This window comes from Rhea pennata, chromosome 1, assembly GCF_028389875.1.
Source record: "Rhea pennata isolate bPtePen1 chromosome 1, bPtePen1.pri, whole genome shotgun sequence".
Taxonomy (NCBI): domain Eukaryota; kingdom Metazoa; phylum Chordata; class Aves; order Rheiformes; family Rheidae; genus Rhea; species Rhea pennata.
The window spans coordinates 62,706,118-62,727,010 of NC_084663.1; the positions used below are offsets into that span (position 1 = coordinate 62,706,118).

At 38.2% G+C, this 20,893-nt stretch overlaps 1 protein-coding gene across 1 annotated transcript in view; it reads left to right on the forward strand.

Annotated features, from left to right (window-relative positions):
• Positions 1 to 20,893, forward strand: part of KIAA1549 (KIAA1549 ortholog) — an 81,631-nt gene that overhangs the window by 12,920 nt on the left and 47,818 nt on the right. The window contains exons 5-8 of the mRNA XM_062598793.1: positions 392 to 522; positions 1,794 to 1,977; positions 9,408 to 9,467; positions 12,141 to 12,286. Coding sequence (XP_062454777.1) covers positions 392 to 522; positions 1,794 to 1,977; positions 9,408 to 9,467; positions 12,141 to 12,286 — 521 coding nt within the window. The remainder of the gene's footprint in view (positions 1 to 391; positions 523 to 1,793; positions 1,978 to 9,407; positions 9,468 to 12,140; positions 12,287 to 20,893) is intronic.

Below are 20,893 nucleotides of genomic sequence, written 5' to 3' on the forward strand. Positions count from 1 at the left end.
CACTGAAGAATTCTGTTGTTATTTTTACAGATTTTCATTGAACTGTTGGGTACTGAGGATTTCAGTATGGCTGTTTCAGTGTTCGAGTCGTATAAAACTAGCCAGCTTCTGTGTAGCAAAGATCTTTCAGCATACTAGAAGAAATAGTGGATATTTTGTCTGTAGAGTCTTTTTGTAATCTAATTACTGCTGCAGCAGATATGAATGACTAAGAAGTCACTGTGGAAGTACAAAATGCATTTCTTTCAGCAGTTTTACCGAAGTTTTCATGGAGCAGTTCTGAATTCCATAAAAAGGTGACAGCTCTGTGAAGTGAGGATTCTCTTGCTTATTCTGTTCTCTTTCGGTCTCATGGAAGTCTGTAGGAATAACGTATACCCTTTGCCTTCAGTGCTCCAGTTTGTGCCTCGGAACGTGGATGTGGGGTTCTGTAACTTCAGCCAGCGCATTGAGAAAGGACTGACAATGGCATTCATGGAGGTGAGCAAACATCACCAGGACTTCTACAACTTCACTGTGCAGGTGAGAGTATTAGTATGTTTTGTATCTCTCCCTTTCTCTCCTCATCTTCTGTTGTCTTGTGTTTCATCCAACCGGTAATGCTGAGTTAGGTGATCACTGCTACCACTTGCTTTCTAGCTGCAGAACTGTGATGCTTTGTCATGAAGTCAGGATTTTTTTTCTGCAAAATAATTTGATGCCACACATCCCTCTGATTTCAAACTTTCTGAGAAGGTGATCCAAGCAGATGAAGATTTGTATCAAGAATCATTCATGAATATAATAGGAATATAAATGCATTCATACTTTTTCATGTAAAGGCTTCCCAGCCCTTGTCAAAATCATTCCTGTCAGATCCTGCCATTACAAAGTAGAATGAGGCTGGTATGTTTTTGTGTGAAGATGTTAGTCTGATATGATTGCTGCTCAGGTGTTCTTGTTTAGGAATACAGAACTTGCATGCACTCTGCCATCATGTGAGCAAACATGGTAGCTGATTACGAGATCTAGAGATATCTATAGTAATATATAATATCTGTGTCATCCAACTTTCCTGTATTAGCAAAAGTAGTAAAAAAAATGTATTTTGTTTTTTAACTGGCATTGTAAATGCCTGTTTATGGTACCCTAAAAATAAAATCATAGAAGAAAATAGAACATAGACTTTATAGTACATACAGTTGAAAGTGCATAGAGATGTACTTTGAACAATATATTTGAATAACAAAATATTTGTGGATAAAATGAAGGTAGATCATACAAAATAGTTTTTTTGAACTATCAGCTTAGCAAACTGTATTTTAAATACTGTCATCCTGTCTGGAAGAGGTTTGTCTATATGGATGTAATTACTGTGTACATTGATGCCAAAATGAGGCTTCTAACCATTGTTAGGTCTGGGAGCATGTGGGGTGGTAGGTTTTCACCAAGAGAAGAGCCATTTACATGCTCTCTTCCTTTCTATTCCATAAAGATTGATATTCACCTAAGTTTTCTTTATTGGTAGATTTATTTTGCTGACTGTCGTCTTTGGCATTATTTTCCATTGTTTGCTGAACAGTAGCTTTCAGGTCATCGTGGATTATAACTGACCTTAATGGATAACTCTCAGAAGAGGAGTGCACGTGTAACTTTACCTCTTCTATGACTTAGCAGGCTGAATATCTGGAACTGATAATCCTCTGTTCTCATGTAGAGTCCCATTTCATATTAGGAAGAAAATTTCTGTGAAGGAAAGAATGGAAATGACAGTGATTTGATTTTGCTAACCTTACTTCAATCTTGTTTTTCAGATATTGAATATAACTCTGAGTAAGGCTGGGGTAGCGTTTCGACAGGGCCCCGTGAGCATTGTTTTTGCCATTCGAGATAGATACGGCTTTCTGAATGGATCTGATGTCAGTGAACAGCTAAGAAACTTATCTGTGGTGGAATTCAGCTTCTATCTCGGCTTTCCAGTGCAACAAATTGCTGAACGTGAGTATTTGCTGTTATCAAGACTGAAAAATACTATTTTCATTGAGGTTTTCTTCTCCCAGTGTAGTTTTAAAATGATTCTACATATAAGTTACAGTGCAGCTTCAAATATCTCATTTGTGTCAGGAACTTTTCAGAGCAAATCTATACTTCTCTTTGCTCACATAATGTGTACCAGTGTCACAAAAACTTACTACTTTTGCCAGCATCCTTTCTTTCTGTACTGGTTGTGTCTAACATAGCTTCATTTTCCCTGGTCTTGCTTTAGATAGTAAAAGAAAAAAAAATGTCACTGCAATCATTACTGCTGTGAAGTGTGATCCTAGGTTTGTCCTTGGATATGTCTGTGGGGGCATTTTCTACTTTTCAGCAGGATTTACTGCCTTGGGTTCTGTGCCATACTTAACTGTGGCTCTGTAACTTCTAGTAAGCTTGGGACACTGTCAACTTAGACTGCATGAGGGCAAGTATAAGCTTGTCTGTGTAATCTGTTAACAGCAGTGCTTTTTTAAGCAGTCTGTTATCTTTTAAGATATCCTCAGCATGTCTCTCTCCTTATGTACTACTTGCATTGCATGTCACTTTTCCAATCCATGGCCATCCTAAACTTAGATTAATTGGGAATGGTTACATAGTAGAGTTTGCCTGACACTCAGTTTTTATGACTTGTGTTTGGTTAGGTATTTCAGATGACCTCTGCCTCATCAATAAGCTAAATTTCTAAACTCAACACTTACCCTTGCACACTGATGGACAATTGCATGACAAAAATGACTAGTGAACAGAAGTAAGACTATGAGAGCACAGTACTGCCTTTCTTGGTGGCAGGCATTAGTGTGAGTCCAATAATTCCCAGTTTATCCTACCTCATTGTGCATTCCAGTGAAGATTTTTAATTATTTGAGGGTTTTCTTGAGGGCCTAACACAATGATTCTCTCTACACAGTCAAATGTCTAGTGGAAATTCAGGCCTAATGGCAACTGCTGTTCATTTTCTACTGTACCATAGTATGTCAATGAAGACATGATAAACAGAGTAATTGCCACGAAAAACAGTTGTTTTCTGTAGCACCTTTAAATCTGTGTAAGATGATAGCATAGGATGCTTTTGCAATAACGAAAAGTAGCGGAAACATCCTTTTTTTTGGCAGCTTTTTTTGTGTTCACTTTTAGGGATTTTGTTCCCATAATCCACTGAAAAAGTGTGGCAGACTCTTGTATTGCCCTTTTCATTTCCTTTAAACAATTTGGCTTGCGTAGGTCTCACATAAACTATACCTGTGCAGTGGTAGCAAAGCATACCTGAGTTAGAACCAAGATCCTTGGCATGTTATGATTTACCACCAAGGGACAATTCAGAAACCTTGTCCGCAGATAACTAATTTTGTTCCTTGTGAGGCCACAGAGCTTCTGAGATCGTGAGTCATGTTCTTTGTCTCCCACCAAATTTAAATGTTGCTGTTGCCTTGATTGCTTGAAAGACATTTCTCTTCACTCTGCATGGTATCTTTTGCACCTTTGCCCTAAGGCTTACTATTTTTATTACCTTGGGTATTATTTTTAGTCTCTTGTTTTCATTGTGAGCTTTACACGCATTTAGTCCTATAGTTTTTAGTTTTGTCCTCATACTCTAGAGTGTTGTTGTAGTGAATTTGCATGTTACTCCTTGATGAGAATACATCTGCTGGATTGTGCTATGTTGCTACAGTGCAATTAAATGAGAATAGAATTTTTACCAAAGCCAATATGTCCTGAAAGGCGTGCTGGCGTTTGGGGAAAAACATTCCTATTAAGCATGCATTTGCATTATTCTTCTTTTATTCTTTTTCTAATGATAGTTAAGAAATTTAAAGGTAACTTTTTTTCTTCTTAAAACTCTCAGAGCAGAAACTCTGCCTGTGTAATGTGCATGCCTATATTTCTCATCCAGAGGAGCTGATTCCTGGCTGATGCCAGGAGAGCTCTATGGTAGCTCACAAGTTAATATGAAAATTGTTAAGTTGAATGAATGACAAGGCCAAACAGTACCCGTGAAAAAAGGAGCCATCAGAATTTCTCCTTTTCCCCGACTATTGTGAGCATTTGCAAAAAGCTCATGTAGATGTTGGCTGCTGTTTCCTGGCAAATTCAGCATCTATAAGTACCACAGCCTATCCAAGCATGTAAATGAGATATTTCTTTAATTTTATTTCTGAAGCTTCAGGAATCGTTTGTTTGTTCAAATTTGTAAACCCTAACAAATATCCCAGCAGGATTCTAATATCATTCTTGTAAATTCCAGCCTAGGCATTTAGACTGTGTTTATGGTCAAACATTATATTATTCTCCCTCCCCTCCAATCTACCAGCAAATCTCCCAAACCCCTCTGAACCTCAAATCCTCAAACAGACCCTTGACATAGGAAAGCAGACTTACTCATCAATGGTGATTAAATCCTTTATGATAAATGTTTTGTCTCAGACTTATTTCTGGAGTTTTTGATGAATACTATTGTTTTGGGTTAATTTATCCTGTAAGCTTCTAATCTACATTTCCAGTAGGAAGGATGATGACAGCCAACCAATCTATAAATGCACCCTTCCGTTGAGTGACCTGGCCTAACTACTGACATGGTGCATTGAATGAATACTGCCAACAAGGCATAGCGTTTGCCTCAAAGATCTTTGTAAGAGTTTGGTGGTTTTGGTACCTTTTAGTTTGCTTAATGGTGAAATTTTGAAGAGCCTCCAAATTTGTCTAGACTAAATTTGCAATACATATAATTTTGAATTAATATAAATGAAATAAAATGAAATATGTTTTGTAAATTAAAATGTAATAAATGAAATTCAAATTTATTGAGACAAATAAGTACACTAAAATGAATTAATTTTTTTAGGAAAGATAAGATCATTCTAAAGTCCAAGATGTATAAAAGCTGAGGATTTGGTGAATATGGTACCCTAACTCAAGGAGTATCTTATCAGTATTTGACTTTCATATTATTTGTGCAAACCATTCGCTGTGGATTTACCTAAATGCAGGACAACTCATTTTGATTTAAACTTTTCTGTTGTAGTCTCCGTAGTGCTTCAAGGTGTTTATATTCACCGTTTTGGAACACCAGACATGATGCCATTTGATAGGTCAGCAAAGTGAGAATACAGTTTCTCAGCTTGCTAAGAGCCATGGGTCTGTCTGTCAGCAAGCATGAGTGTAGTTCATACATTTTTATAAAACAGGGCAACTTCACTGTTATTTTTATCTGTTTTTGCAGTTTTTTGCACTGTTGCTGTGATACAATTTTAATCCAAGAGATTTTAGATCTTTGGTATTCAGAGCCAGCAGTTATGCCCAAAGGCTCAGTAGCATTGGGCAGATCCTTTCAGAGGCATCTTACTCAGCAGTCTGTTGAGGCTGACCAAGAGCCAGATCCTCAAAGTACTTTGGCAGTGAGATGTCTAAATACTTCTGGCTCCCCAGGCCCTGAACTACCTGCCTTCTCACACTCCCATGGTCTACAGAGCAGTCATATAGTAGGAGAGCTATTGTGAAGATCTTTCTTTGACAGCTAGCTGCTTTGACCTGTGCAAATTGTATACAACTCTTTTGACATGAAAATTTTCAGGAATTCTGGAAGATATCTTAACATGCCATTATTTAAAATGTTTTCCCATATTGTTCTGTGCCTTTTGCTCCTTAGTTATCAGACACAGCAGCACTTAATGCTCTTGGTGGTGACCTGATTTTTGGAAGGCTTTCATAAGTTTTATTATGGTCTGCATCTGAAGAAAAAGAACTGATTAGTATGTGAGCTGAGCTGTCAGGGATTTCACATTGATTCGTATTAAGGAAAAGCTACTCGTGTAATACCACTGTAGCTTAGCATCGTTAGACCAAGTGAAGTGAAGCCTTGCCTTTGATATCCTGAAAATATGAGCCTTGCTCATATGCTGGGGAGTATTTGCTCCCTAGTTTTTGTTCACTTCGCATTGCTTTTCACACAGACCTTTCATTAGATTTTTTTCACATCATTTGTATGTGCTGTTTATACCTTTAAAGGGGTAGGTTGTCCCTGTGCAGTATGTTGTTAAGAATTAGGATTTTTTTTGTCAGATTTTTCCCACTCATTTAGAACAAAGGTAATAGTAAAAATTGTCAGTTTGGCAGAGTGGACTATTCTGTGCAGGAATAGGGCTGTTCTAAGCATGAAAACTTCCATGGGTTTATATGCTGTGTGAGGGAGGATGTTTATTTCTTTGTTTGTTTTCTTGAGAGATTTCTAGGTAACCTGGGCAACATACCTATACTAAAAGGTTCATTTTACATCTTCCTGCCCACTAGTTTTACCCTGTTCACCTTTCATCTCACATTTTAGATTGTTAACTCATTCGGTTAGATGGTCAGGAACCACATGTCAGCAAAAAGAACCCCCAGTCTAAGCACTGGGCACTAGTTCATTAAAAATAATAGGAAAGAATATATTTAGTATCTCTTTATGGCTGGAAGATGTCTCTGAAGACAGCTGAAGGCTAGCCATGGGCTTGGTGAGGGATATTGGCCTTTGTGACCTTACCTGCAATAAATCTTTTTTTTTGTTTTTTGTTATGACTTAAATTAGAGAGAGTTGCCTTGGGACTTGCTATTTTTTCAGTGTTGTAAGTCGTACCTTGATGAGTAGCATTTCAGAAACCATGAAGATGTTGCAAGGTCAATAGGTTAATATAAAGTCATACAGTGTGGTGCAAAGACTGTAGAAATTATTGGCAATTTTTATCTGAGTGGGTTTTGAATCAGACTCTCAACAGATAAATTGTTTTAGTGTTAACGATGAGCCAATATTTCATGGAATCTTACTTTTCAAGTGATATTCTCTCATTCAAAAATGTGCATTTACTCCATGCTTTCTATTACAGTTCCTCCCTGTATCGTAAATAAGAATGATCAGTATGGTACCAGTTCTGTCATGCATCGTCCCATATGTCTTCATGTAAGAGGCCAGAGATGTCCCTGTTAGAGCTTCTGCCAAAGGGCTTGTTGCCAGAATAGTGTGCTTCAGGCTGCTATTGAAAGAGAGCTTTCGGATCACTAGGTGGCCCTTTGCCATTTCACTCAGTATTGAATCAACGCCGTTACACGGTATGGCACTTCAGGAGTGCATATTAGGATCTTCTAATGATGATAGTGTATACTTTATTAATGCAGCTTTAGTCATTAGTAGACTAGCCACAATCTTACTTACATTTGCATTTTGTCTATCCAATCTTCCCTCAGAATAACAATCAGTCCATGCTGTTTTTAAACTTTAGATCTTAGGGGGCATTAGGAATTTGGCAAATATGTTGTTCCTGTAGTGCTGAGGCTTCAGCTGAGCTCAGACTCCGGCTACATGAGCATTGGCATGACACTGAGTGACCTATGGTGAAAGAATTGAGTTTTTTTGACTAGTTACCATTTTCTAAATATCAGAAGTATCCTTCATTTCGTGAGTCCTTTGTCAGATTTTAGAACCCAGACTTAGCTGCCAGTGATCAGAGCACTTCCTCCTTTTCAGTTTTAAGATTTTCTACTTGATTTTCTACTTGTTATTTTTAAGTTTCATTAATTCCATGTAAAGTTTAAGTGACTAGTCATCTAGCAATTTGCATGAATTAAATCATTTTCAAGTACTAATTAGAAAAAAACATGAAGAACACATTAAGTGTCAAAGCAAAGCATTATTTTGATTTAAATGAAGAAAAAAAACACACAACTGTTAGCAGTTCAAAGTTTTATTGCCACTGGAAAGTTTTTGATTTTCTTATCTTGCTCTTCCCAAGCTTTGGAAACTATAAATGCAGTTTAGTTTATGCTTTTGTTGTTCAGGTTGTATTTCTAAATTGAAGTAAAGAATCGTATGAGCAGAGCAAATGCACTCCAGCTTTTAAGCTATACTCAGAAGAACCATGCAGCAGCTTGCCAAAAATAAACGTGTTAAAATAAGTGGACTATGGAGTGGGGTTTTTTTTGTATCTGAGTCTTAGAAATTTCATGCATCCTGGTCAGAGTACAGAGTACTGATGTCTCCTATTCAGAATAAAGGCCCATATTCTGATACTCTTCTGAAGATTAAGTCACAACGTGTCTTCCAAGTGATACTATTAAAACCAGTGGTGATATTATTGAAATAAAGGTGGAATAAGACTTTAGAAAATGTTGCATTTTATTTTTTATAGGATAATTTATAAACTTATAAAAATAAAACATGTCATGAAACTGGTGATTCTTTTACTCTTGCATTAACAAAAACCTCAAAGGTTTTTAAGGGGCCAGAGATTGGATTTTAGAAAATGAAGCTTGAGCTACTACAGATCATATCATAATTAAATTAGAAAGCTAATAAATTTCTATTTCTCTGAAACAAGTAATAGTGCCATATATACTAGTCCTAGAACTGAAAACATGGTGTCTTCATTCTAAATACTGATCTGGCATGGACCAAGTCATTTTTATTATGTGCCTCATTCTTTCTATTCATAAAATGAATTAAAAATTAACCTTTGTAAAATGTTTAGCAAACTGCAGCTGGATTATCAAATATTTTGAGAAAGTTATGACCCTTCCTTTTTCTTTTTGCTATACTTCCGTTATACTGAAGCTTGAGACATCCCTGGAGTAAACTGTTGGCCCAGCCCCCATCTTCACTTGTTTCCCAACACGTCTTTACTGCACTCCAGTGGAAACCTTGGGAAAAATTTTATTCCTACTGAAGTCAGTAGAAATTGACTTTATTCACTTCTCTGGGGCAAGGATTTCACTCTGGAGTGTGGCTTTTCGGAAGAATTGTGAAACAAAGAAAACTTATGGCCACAGGTCAAACATACACCAGAAGATTTGTCCACAGCAATGCTCTTGTACACATTCATTTCGTAATTTTTATAAAATAATTTAGCAAGGTGATATTTTTGAAATAATACTTCCCCCATACCGGCCTAGAACACAAATCAGGTCTATTCGGTTTTCTACTTTACACTTCATATTTTCATGCAGTTTCTGCTTCAGAGAAGGTTGTGCTCCAATTCTCAGGCACTCCTGAATTGCCCTGTCACCCTTTGAGCGGAAGTCTCATCCTGCAATTAGCTCAGTAAAAATCAGAATTTGGGCAGAGAGCTTTACTTTTAAGTTTCTAGGAGCTATGGCCTCAGTATTGTAGCTTGAAATCTGTTAAGTAATAAATCTAATTGCTTCAGTCAGCTTCTTTGTGTTCAGAGATGAGCTGCGGAGTGTATGTTCAGAGCTCTTGCCTTACTGTTGGGTCTGCACAGCCTCAGGAGCTGTAATACATCTATGTAAATAAGATGCTTACTGACAGTATAAATTATGAAGTGGCTTCTTTTTGTGTGTGTGCATGTGTGTGTTGTTGAAAATACTGTTCTTACAGATGTTTTTCCTCCATTCTATTTTTCCCCCAGCCTTTCATTATCCTAAACTTAATGTGTCTCAGCTGATGAAATCTTCCTGGGTGAGAACAGGTACGTACAGTCCATGTGAGTAAGTAAGAGTGCAGTTATTTTGGTAGTGGGAGAAATAGCCTAGATGAATACTGATGTCTTAGGGGTGCTGCATGTTTACAAGGTAATAATGTGCCTGAATTGTATAAATTCTAAAACTGAAGACCTAATGACCTAGAACACCTGGGAAATATAATTCCTGGGTCTGGAATGAACTATTGCAATTCCTTGATAATGGACACACAATGGCTTTTTGTCTGTAAAACAGTTCATTCTTAGTGAGACAACATATACGCTTAGGCCTAAGGAGTCTATTCCATATACTGTCAGTATCACACCTTTTTTTTTTTTTTTTTTTTTTTAAGAATTTTTTTTTTAAGTGAAAATTAAAATTTTCTTTATATATTGCACTTTGTACTGAAACGTAGCAGGAATACCACTGACTGAAAATAGATGCATTTGGAGCAAGGGAGACTGTTTCATCACATTTCATTGATCTCTTCTGATTCATTTGTGGCAGATCACTCCCACCCAAGTCTGCTGGATATTTTACTCTGTAATTCACAGATCTGTAGAGCTATCATGTATACCTGTGCAAAGGCTGTTGTTTTTGCCTTCAAGCAGTAACACCTACCCGCTTCTCAAACTCAGAAAGTCTAAACAGTGACCAGGCTATGCTTAACAGCCATACTGTTAAGGTGCAGATGCCCTCCAAGGTACACTTTTGTCTTCCTCCAACTTTCCCACCCTGAATTCATTGGTAATACACACGGACTATTTTTTTTCCAGATATCCCTGTCTCCTCCCACCAGTGGACCAATTTACTTTTTAAGCAGGAAATGAAGTGGCTGCTTATCTTCTGAAGTCCACATATTTTTTTTTTTTAGAGAAAAATAAACAATTCAGATGTTGTTCAAAAAGTAGAACAGAATTACATGTGTATCTTCAGCATCTTCCCCCTTTTGAGTTTTATGTTGGCTTTTTTGGTCAGTTGCATTGAGACCCAAACTCTTCTCTCCCCTTTTCAAACTTAGATTTGCTTTATCCATTCTTGCTGGAAGTTCTCTTAGATCCTGCATTGAAAAAGGTTCTTCCAGCTCAGAAGTCATGTCCTTTTGTATTTTCTAAACCTGAGGACCATGAGTTTTTTAAAAATCAGTTGCAGCAGCTTGATCTTTCTTTGCTGCAACGGAATATTTTGTAACCTCAATTCTTGCAGGCAGCCTCGAAAACTAGTCAGTCCTTTAAACCTGTACCTTGTATTGTAAGGGCAAAATCACTCTGTGTTAAAACCTTTTTTTCATTATTTGGTTGCTGTTTCTAGGCAAGTGACATCACATAGGCAAATGATAGAATTAACGATAGGATTAAGATGAGGTTTTTAATGTCAAATTACCAAGGTGTAGCTCGATGCATATTCTGAAGTATCATAACAGTCACAAAAGAGTGGGACATCTAGTATTCTCTGTAGCTATGCCTTTTACTTGCAGAATACAGTCTGTGCTATTAAGTATAATCCCCTGGTATTGAAGTTCAATATGCAGGCAAGAATGGTCTTCAATTTGTTGTGTATAATAGCCCTAGGTCACTGTCTATTTATTTTGATATTTAGTTCTGTGATACTTAGTCTGTGATTGAAAGTAGTAGAGAGAGGCTCTTGATTTCAGTGTGAAATTATGGAAATGTTTCCTTTTTTTCTCATATACCAAGTGAATTCTTTTCATTTGAAAAGTGTTTTAAATCATTTTTTGATTTAAATTAAAATAATTAAAATTATGTCTAATTAAATGACTACTTACTAAGCACCACGCTTTAAAAAAATTAAGCAAACTTGAAAACATTTAATGAAGAGGCTTTTTAAAATAAAAACATTTTAGTGGAGAGCTCAAGGAATAAAAGCTGAATTACTTTACTGCCGTCAGTGGTGAGTTGGCTTACTGTCCTTTGAGGTTGTTTAATTAGATTGTTTGAATGACTGCCCCTCTATTTATTTTACTGGCTGCCATCCTGTTAGTAAAAGTCCATATTTTTTTGATGTTTCCTATGTGATGTTCCTCAGGGTTTCCACTCACCATTAGCTGCCCTAGACAGTAGTGCCTAGGGTGGGGCAGGGCAACTAACCAATTTTTTTGTGCTATGGTTGGCATACTGTTAATCTTTACCTTATCTAGGCAAGATACACCCTAACTACATGGCTCCATTTGGTTTCCCCCACTGCTGCTGCTCTCGTCCCGTTTTTTTCTGAGCCCTTGCCCTGCCCATCTCTAACTCTGACTTCTGAACATAAAATGATAACTGAAAGTAGTTGCAGCAGATGATTTAGCCTGAATTTTCTCTTTTCGTTGTTCATGAGTAATTAATTAAATATTCGTATATTCATTTTTTTTATGATCGGAATTGTCTCTTCAATGTTCTGGGTCTGTCTGGACTAGATGAGATTCCAGAAATGCCCTCCTTCCCCGCCTCCTTTTTATTTAATTTACATTTCTTTTAACCTTTTTCCATCCAAAGCCTTATATTCCAGTGTGTAAACTTTGTCTGACCTTGGCAGTATTCCCATATGAATATTGCTGCTCTGAATTGTCCATAAGATGTCACAGGGTGACTCAAAGCTTATAATTGAAGTTGCAGAAAAGACACTGACAACTCTTACTAATTCATTTGTGTTCTTGGGTTACTTTCTCTGCAATGTAGTTCTCTTGGGTGTCGTCGACCAGCGAATTCAGGAGGAAGTGTTTCAGGCTGAGATGGAGCGGAAACTGGCTCACCTGTTAAACGAGGCTTTGGCCAGAGGGCGGATATGGAGACGAGCCAGTTTTGCAGGCAGCAACATTGTGCAGGTATTAAGAGCTCAAAGTCAGAGGAAGAAATAAAGGAGAATAAATTATTAAATAAGTTAATAATATCTAGGTTTTGAGTGGAGGAAAGATAACATAAAAGTTTGTATTACATCTGGCTAGTTTAGTTTATTATGGTTGTGTTCTGCACCTAAAATATTATTCTTCTGGTTACTTTGTTATTTTTTAAATTAATATTAACAAGTGGGAGCACCTGAGTATTTAAAGTGGTTACCAGATACACTGATGACTTTTTTTTAAAGCATATTGAAAACTGCTTTTGCCAATATCCTACTTTAAAAACGTTCTAACTTTCTGACTTGCTTGAGGTACCTAGCAATAGGAGATAAAATGGTACTTTGAGTCAAAAGTCTGCTGGAACAGCCTCTTCACAGCTCTTGAAATGTTTACGGATGATCTGTGGTGTTTTGGTGACAGCGTAGAAATATGAAATAGAATCAAGTGTTGTTTGCAACAGTAGAATAGTATATTCTACCTTGTAACTGCCTATTTGTCACAGTACTCCTAGTCACAGGAATGGTTTTCGAATAACAGTGATTGATTATGTCAAATTTTGCACATGTGGCAGTTTCTATTTTATGCTATCTGGATACCAATGCTTCTGTGTAGTTTTGTCATAGGTGGGTTTATTGACTTAATGTCCATGAAAATTTAATTTTTAGATTCTCACATATGTTCCTCTAGCTAGATCAACAAACTGAAGGCCAAATACTTTTTAATGGATGATCTTCTTTAAAATTACCTTTTGCAGCTAGTTCATCATGAGTTTGCTGATCTTGCATATGCTATTCTAGGAGTTCAGATCTATTATCTTTATTTAATTTAATCCCGCAGTTTTTGTTACCACTTTTAATTTCCAGATGTTGGGATTTTCTTTTTTATTTTCCTGTCTCGGAAGCATCTGCCTCAGTAATAGATTTTTTTTATTATTATTATTCTTACTTGCAGCTTTGAATTGCTCTAAATAGATGTCTGCTTCGGATCTTACGTTCCCAACACTTCTTATTGCACTTTCTTCTTTATGCCTGAGTCTTAACGTTTGTGTATAAAATAAACACATAATCCTTATGTTGCTATCAAAGACGTCTGAGTCTATAAAAGGTGTATGTGCAGATTACTATTTTACTATTTTAGGTAATAATGCTCAGGTAGTTTATTGTTTCCATGCACAAAATTCCAAGCAAATCCTTTCTAGCTAAGGAATAGTATTTCAGAGGGCAAGAACGCAGTACTTTTCTTTCAGACTTTGTATTACTTGTGGGATGTAAAGTGCACTGTGCAGCTCTTGTCCCAAGCCTCAGTACTACTCACTTACACCACTTGATTAGTGCAAGAAATCGACAGACTTCCCTCTTTGGACGGCGGAGGACTCCCTCTTCGGATGGTGGAGCTATGGTGGTCAGCACCTCAAACCTTCCCACCTAGCTCTGTGCAATTCCAGGCGCTCACAGCTAACACTGTTAGAAATGGTTAGCGCTCTGATAAAGAAGGTGGCTGAAGAAGAGGTGTTCTAGGCTTAAAGGCTATTGGTCTACGGTATCTTAGGTAGCATTTACTAAGCGTTAATGATGCATATTATCTAATGCTTAAAGCACCCTTGAGAATTGGTTACTTCCGTTCTGTCTCTGAGATCAACTTCCTAACACCCAGAAAGTAAGCAAACATCTATGTCATCTGTTTTTGAGATATTTACTAGTGCTTTCAGAAGATGTGGGGAAAAGATTCTCTTCTGGGCAGTATTTTGCAGCATTGATAAAGGTATCTGTGACTTCTTAAAATTTAATTAGTATGACTGGATATTTCAGTAAGTCTTCTGTTTCTCCTCTCCCTCACCTCCAGCTCCTAGAAGCATATTCTAACCTGTGTACTCTGCAGGAAGAAGCTACTGCAGTGGCAACTGCTGTAGAAAGTATACATGCTGAAATGACGTTTCTGTAGAGAACAGAACAGGTTTGGCTAGGTTTGGGTTGCATTAGGCCGATAGATAATTAAGGAATAGTTCTATCTTAATAATTATTTTTTCAAAAAGTAACTGTCTTTTCACTTAGATTATTATTTTGTGTTTTTAAGGGCTCAAACATAAAGCCACCAAACTTATTGCTACCTTTTTCTGTTGCTCAGACATAGGACTGGCTGGAGCCAGCAAGTTACGTATGTGCAGCATGGCTATAAACTTAGCCTGTAATTACTGCAGCACTGTAGGTGAGAACCTAGAGTCTGAGCATGGGAAAGACTTTTATGCTTACAGCAGGTTTCATAGGCAATGTCTCGACTATGTCAGTATTTCTGTGCTGTAAGAACTGTTAATTATGCAGAGCTGGTCTTATGCTGACCTCTTCCAGTCCTAGTGTAATAGATACGTCAGCCTCACGCATAGTACAAAGACACGTGCGGCTGGAGTGATGGCCCTGTTAGTGATTGCCTGAGTGGAGAAGTATTCTTTCCAAAAGTGCTCCCCTGTCAGTCAAGGATCTAGTCCATAGTCACTTGCAATAAAACTTTTAGTTTTACTGCTGCTAATCCTCTTCTTCATAGCCAAATTTATAACTTCTAGTTGAAATACATTATGTGTATGGATCTGCTTGTGTCTTCAGGAGCAGCCATTTATGTTCTTTCTATGTTTTATATTCAAAGCTTCCTTTACATGCTGCTTATACCCGAGATAATGATTAGTAAAATAACAAGCCACAATGAAGTGATGATGAGAACAGAAACTTCCAGTAACACCAACGAATTTGGTACTTTTATTAGCAGGTCATACATAAAACCATAAAAGACAAAACACACTCGTTTCAGTTGTGTTACGCCCCTGAGTTTTGTCTGAGGTGAAATATATTTATAGTGTATTGAACTTTATAGTGTACTGTGACATTGCTAACCTCTGTGCAAAATCAAGACTGTGGGTCAGAAGGTGAAGCAATTATTTGTGAATGTTACTGTAGGCATGTTAGTTTAGTTTCTTGTCCTTTCCTAGTTTTCTCTACTTTTTTTTTCTTTCTTTTTTCCTTTTCTTTTCTGAGAAAATAGAACTGATAACTTGTGAATTTTAGATTTCATTTCTAAATGAATGTGTTATGAGCCAAGAATGTTAAAAATTACTTCTTTAAATCTAGATACTTCAAATAAGAGCTTCAGATTACTTGGGGTACCCAAAAGGCATCTTCTTCCTCCTCTTGTTCTCCTAACCATGCTATTAGCAGGTGGTACTCCATGATTAAAAATGCCTATAATTATCACCTATAAAAAGATTGTGAAGCCTCACAGCTGGCTGTAATACATAAGGTAGTTCTATTGATTTTTGTATAATGTTCATATCAGCACATGTAATATATATTTTTAATAAGTATCTGCTTCTGTTGCAATTTTAAGCCATGGATTTAATGCAGTTTGTACTGCATCCTGTGCAGACATGCACATGGTATGTCAGTAGTTTATCACAGTACTCCTAATCCTCATTAAATTTTTTGAGGAATTAGAGGGCTTAAATATAGTTTAAAAATACACCAGCAGCTAATACAAAAATAATTGTTTCCTTTATTTCAGATTACTTGTTAGAAAACAAGAAGGTGGTCATGCTAAGTGACAAAAGCCACTGGTCTGATTTAAGGAAAAGAGCATGTCAGCTGGCAGTGTATTTATAATGTGCTTGAGAAAATAATAGCTATAGAAGGACATATGACTGAATCAAGCTTTTCATTAAAGCAAAGGTTCATTCTCTTGCTTTTCTACTAATAGCATATATGTCTCTCCCAAGCACATATAATCTGAGCAAAGGTCAAGTCTTGCTGGGAGTTCTTAGCTTTTGAAGCATAGCTTTTGGAAACTGGTGTTGCTTGACCTTTTCATTATAGAACTGTTTTGCCCCTCTGAGAGCTGCCCTACGGGGAGCGCTGCCCCTCCGTTTGCTGCCTGGCACGGAGCTAGATGGGGTGGTGGAACAGTGCTGGCAGCAGGAGCCTGAGGACCTCTTCAGCCTAGGGAGGCCCTTTGCGGAGGCAGGTGCTGAGGGTGGACTTCTGCAGAGTCCCCAGACTTTCGGTAGGATTTTGCCGTTTTAGGTTTCCAGGCGTCTGCTGTCAGGGTGCCCACTGTTCCTCTGTCTGTTTGGCACACCAGTTTCTCAGCTGGCAAAGCAGAAGTGGTTGGCTGCAGCAAACCACCGAAGGGAAATTCCTTAGCGATGTGCTCTGTATTCTGATCCTTTCCGCTCATTTACAAGTCTCCCCAGCTCAACACAAGGGTCTGCCTTGCGGGATTGGGGCCCTTATGCTAAACTGGGCAAGTGCTGGATAAGACAACAACTGTACTGCACAGCCCCAGCCAGAGCACTTAAGGACAGAGCTGGAGGCCTGTAAGCTGCACCAGCATTTCCTGTCTTGACAGGTTTATGTAAGAACTTTCTCAGACCTAGGGCAAGCTCTGTTTGATGGTTATTTCACGTATGTTTTATGTTGCGTTGTCTGCTGAACCATTCAGACCATGGTGCACTTTGATTTAATTACATGGGCACTAAAATTCTACCTTTATTAATGTGGAATCTTTTTTTTGATTTTTTTTTCCTATGGGATGAACATAGTCCTGGTGCATACATTTTGGAGTTTTTATGTGTGTTTGTTTGCTGGTTTCTAAGTAACCCTGTGCCTGACATTGATTCACACAGGGACTCCTTACTTCTGAATGGGTTGCTGACTGGGAGATCTCACTTGGCTGACTGACTGACTGAACTCTTTGAGTTCATCCACCACCTGGATTTTCCCTGGTATAATTTATGAACTAGACTTGGTTACCAAGGCAACTCTGTTCACTGACCTATGATAGTCTCTTGAAAACACTTTCTAAATTAAATTTACTGACACCTGAACACAGTTAAGCATTTACTCTATGGAAGTTAAATGCACATCTAATATCAACAGAAATGGTGCAGTATATGTACACAGAAGTTGAGTGAAATAGTCTTTTTTTAATTACCGGTCTTCAATGTATTCAAATTCGGACATTTCTTCCCTCCCTGTTATGTTTCCTCACTGCCAAAATATAAATGTAAAACACTTCCTTATGCATGGGCTGCATTTTTGGATGCCTGGAAAATTACATTTATGTCCATGCTTTCATTCCTAGCACTCTCAAGTTGAGGGAGACCACTGTAGAATATGAGAACAAGAGGAATCTGAAATTGCACAGAGGATGTAATGGAGCAAAATAGTATAAAATTTACTATACAGAAATTATGTAAAAAAAAAATGAAGTGCTTCTGTACTTTGATTTTTAAAACAGATTTAAAAATAATCCAGACCCAGTGTGCCATTTTCTGTGTTGCAGCAAACTCAGAGTTTAGTTTAAAAAATAGGTTTTAGTGACAATATGACAGATGAAAATTACTAATGTACTGATACTGTCACAGTTCATGAGTTTACATGCATGTCTATTTGTCTCATAGTCACAAGAATATAATACTAAACCATTGACTGTTCTAGGATAGAAATCCATAACCATCTCCCTCTGGATTTAAAATTTAGTCTACAGCTTCCCTCAGTATGATGTGAGCACTCATGAAGAGCTGCGAATTCAGAACAAATTATTTCAGAGAAAAGTTATCTTAAAACAGTGAGCTCAGTTCATCAGCACCAGGCTCTGCCTCCACCCTCTGTTGAATTACATCATGCTTACTCCCTTGTTCCTAATAGTCTGCCAAAATACCTCCAACTACTTCTTTTCTACATCCCTGCTGACTGCTCTTCTCCTCCCCTACTCCTCAACATAGCCACAAAATCTATTAAATCTCCGTTGTTTTTAATTATCTATTAAAACTGTACTGTTTCAGTTGTGGCAACTTGTGCTGGAATCTTTCCTCCTTCCCTTCTGCCTTTTCTAAAGGCAGCTGTGAAGGAGTTCCTTTTTTAACCCATTCAGCAGCAATTTCTGAGCACTACCCTGTGTATATAACAATACATAATCATTGCAGTATTTCTCAGGTATTCTGCAACACCACAGAATCTATTCCAATTCAATTTAAGAATCTTCAAAATGTCTCTGATTCTGTAGCTTTGCATGTATTCCAGAAAGGCTAAAATTGAAAATAGAACCTATTGACTTTTAACCGTATAAGGCCTTTAAACTCCACTGCTCTCCATGCAAGTTGTGTGCTGGCTAGAAGCATTCGTCCATGCTGAAAGCAGATACCACTTAATGCACCCTACTGTTGTTATGTGCATTAAGGTCAGGTTGTGATGAAGGCAGCCCAGCTGAATAAGAAAAAAATTTTGGACATTTGTTAAGTACATCTGGGTTTTTGTAGGAAACCAGCCTTCACAGCTCCTGAGCATGTAAGTTAAGACACTTCAATTTACTGATACCCTTTTGTTGCTCTCAGTCAGGAATTGGTTGCCCATAAAGTGGCAGAAGAGTGAATAGCAGTCAGGATGAGAAAAGAGGCATTGGTTAACCGGTCCTGTTGTCAGATCTTGCTATGGTCCAGAAATATGCTCACTTTTTTTACTCTTTACGAGTGTTCTGTTATTTAAACCAAATATGACTAACAGTGAATATTATTCTTTGCTTTAGCCTTCAGATGATCAAGTCTAGAAGGCATTCATGATGGTTGTTTTTTCTCTTTTTATACTGTATACCTTAGTGTTGCCGTACCTGGGAGATACTTTTTGCCATTCCCTGTCCTGGCTTAGGATGCTTAACTTGATGTCCCCAAAGACCAGAAGATCATCCTTGTTGAACTAGAACATTACACTACTTCCCTTAAACATAATTGTTTGCTTAGAAACTAGAAGAGGAAAAATGCAAAGCTTTGGTTTTGTAAGCCTCAGTCATGCAAGCCTTTATGTGTTTCCTTTACTTTATGCCTATGAGTAGCTATTTGAGATTCTAATTTATTCATTAAATTCACACTTCATAATAAATCACAGAATCACAGAATCAAAGAGTGATTGAGGTTGGAAGGGACCTCTGGATATCATCTAGTCCAATGCACCTGCTCAAGCAGGGTCACCTAGAGCATGTTAGACAGGATCGTTTCCAGGTGAGTTTTGAATATCTCCAGAGAAGGAGACTCCACAATCTCTCTGGGCAACCTGTTTCAGTGCTCTGTCACCCTCACAGGAAGGAAGTTCTTCCTTATCTTCAGATGGAACTTCCTGTGTTTCAGTTTGTGCCTGTTGCTCTTGTCCTATTGCTTCAGTGAAAAGAGTCCAGCCCCCACCTCTTTACACCCTCCCTTAAGGTATTTGTATACATTGATAAGATTCCCTTTCAGTCTTCTTGTCTTCAGACTAAGCAGGTCCAGCTCTCACAGCCTTTCCTCATAGGAGAGATGCTCCAGTCCTCTAATCATCTATGTAGGCCTTTAACTCCATGTAGGATCTCCTTGTCTCTTGTACTGGAGAGGCCAGAACTGGACACAGTACTCACCAGGGCTGAGTAGAGGGGCAGGATCACCTCCCTTGACCTGCTGGCACACCCCTTCCTAACACACCCCAGGGTACTGGTGGCATACTCGGCCCCAGGGGCACATTTGCTGGCTCATAGTCAACTTCTTGTCCACCAGGATCCCTAGGTCCTTCTGAGCAGAGCTGCTTTCCAGTAGGTTGGCCCCCCAGCCTGTACTGGTGCATGTGATTATTTCTCCTGAGGTGTAGGACCCTGTATTTGCCTTTGTTGAACTTCATGGGGTTCCTTTCCACCCAACTTTCCAGCCTGTCCAGGTCTCTGACTGGCAGCACAGCCCTCAGGTGTGTCAGCCACTCCTCCCAGTTTGGTATCATCAGCAAACTCGCTGAGGAGGCACTCTGTCCCTTCATCCAGGTCACTGATGAATAAGTTGAACAAGACTGGCCTCAGTACCGACCCCTGGGGGACACCGCTAGCTACAGACCTCCAGCTAGACTCCACGCCACTGATCACAACCCTCTGAGCTCTGCAATTCAGCCAGTTCTCTATCCACCTCACTGTCCACTCATCTAACCCACATTTCCTGGGCTTACCTATGAGGATGTTTCGGGAGACAGTGTCTCCCGTAAAAACAAAGCCTTGCTGAAGAAGAGTTCTGAAAGAAACCAAGTCTGTTGCCCTATTGTGGGCATTCTTTACAGATCTCTTTAAACTCTGTTTAACATGATAGAATAGCTCCTGCTATTTTCTTTGCCTAATTGCTGTTACCTGTAAATGGTTAAAGAAAAGAGTTGTAATGTACAAAATTTAATTTTACAGGAATGTAAAATTGCTTTGTGAGTCTCATCTGCAATTTAGATATTCAGTGGTTAGACGCTATCTACAGGGCTTCCTCATAGCACACATTCTTTTGATTATTAACATCTTTAGAACTTGGTAGGAAAAGTGGCTTCCCACAGGGTCGAATAAATTCCTTCCTTTCCTCAAGGGTGGATGCCAGGGGGAGCTGTTTGGAAGATGAAGTTGACTGTGCAGGTGCTTTAGCTGAGAAAGAGTAAACAGTTCTATTTGAAGCTAATAGAATCTTTGCCTATGTACATGCTTAACATTTAGAAAATCTGGAATAAAAAGGGATGTGTTATGAATAAGAAACTGAAGTCAAAATAGGTGTTTAGAGAAGGACAAGTGCAA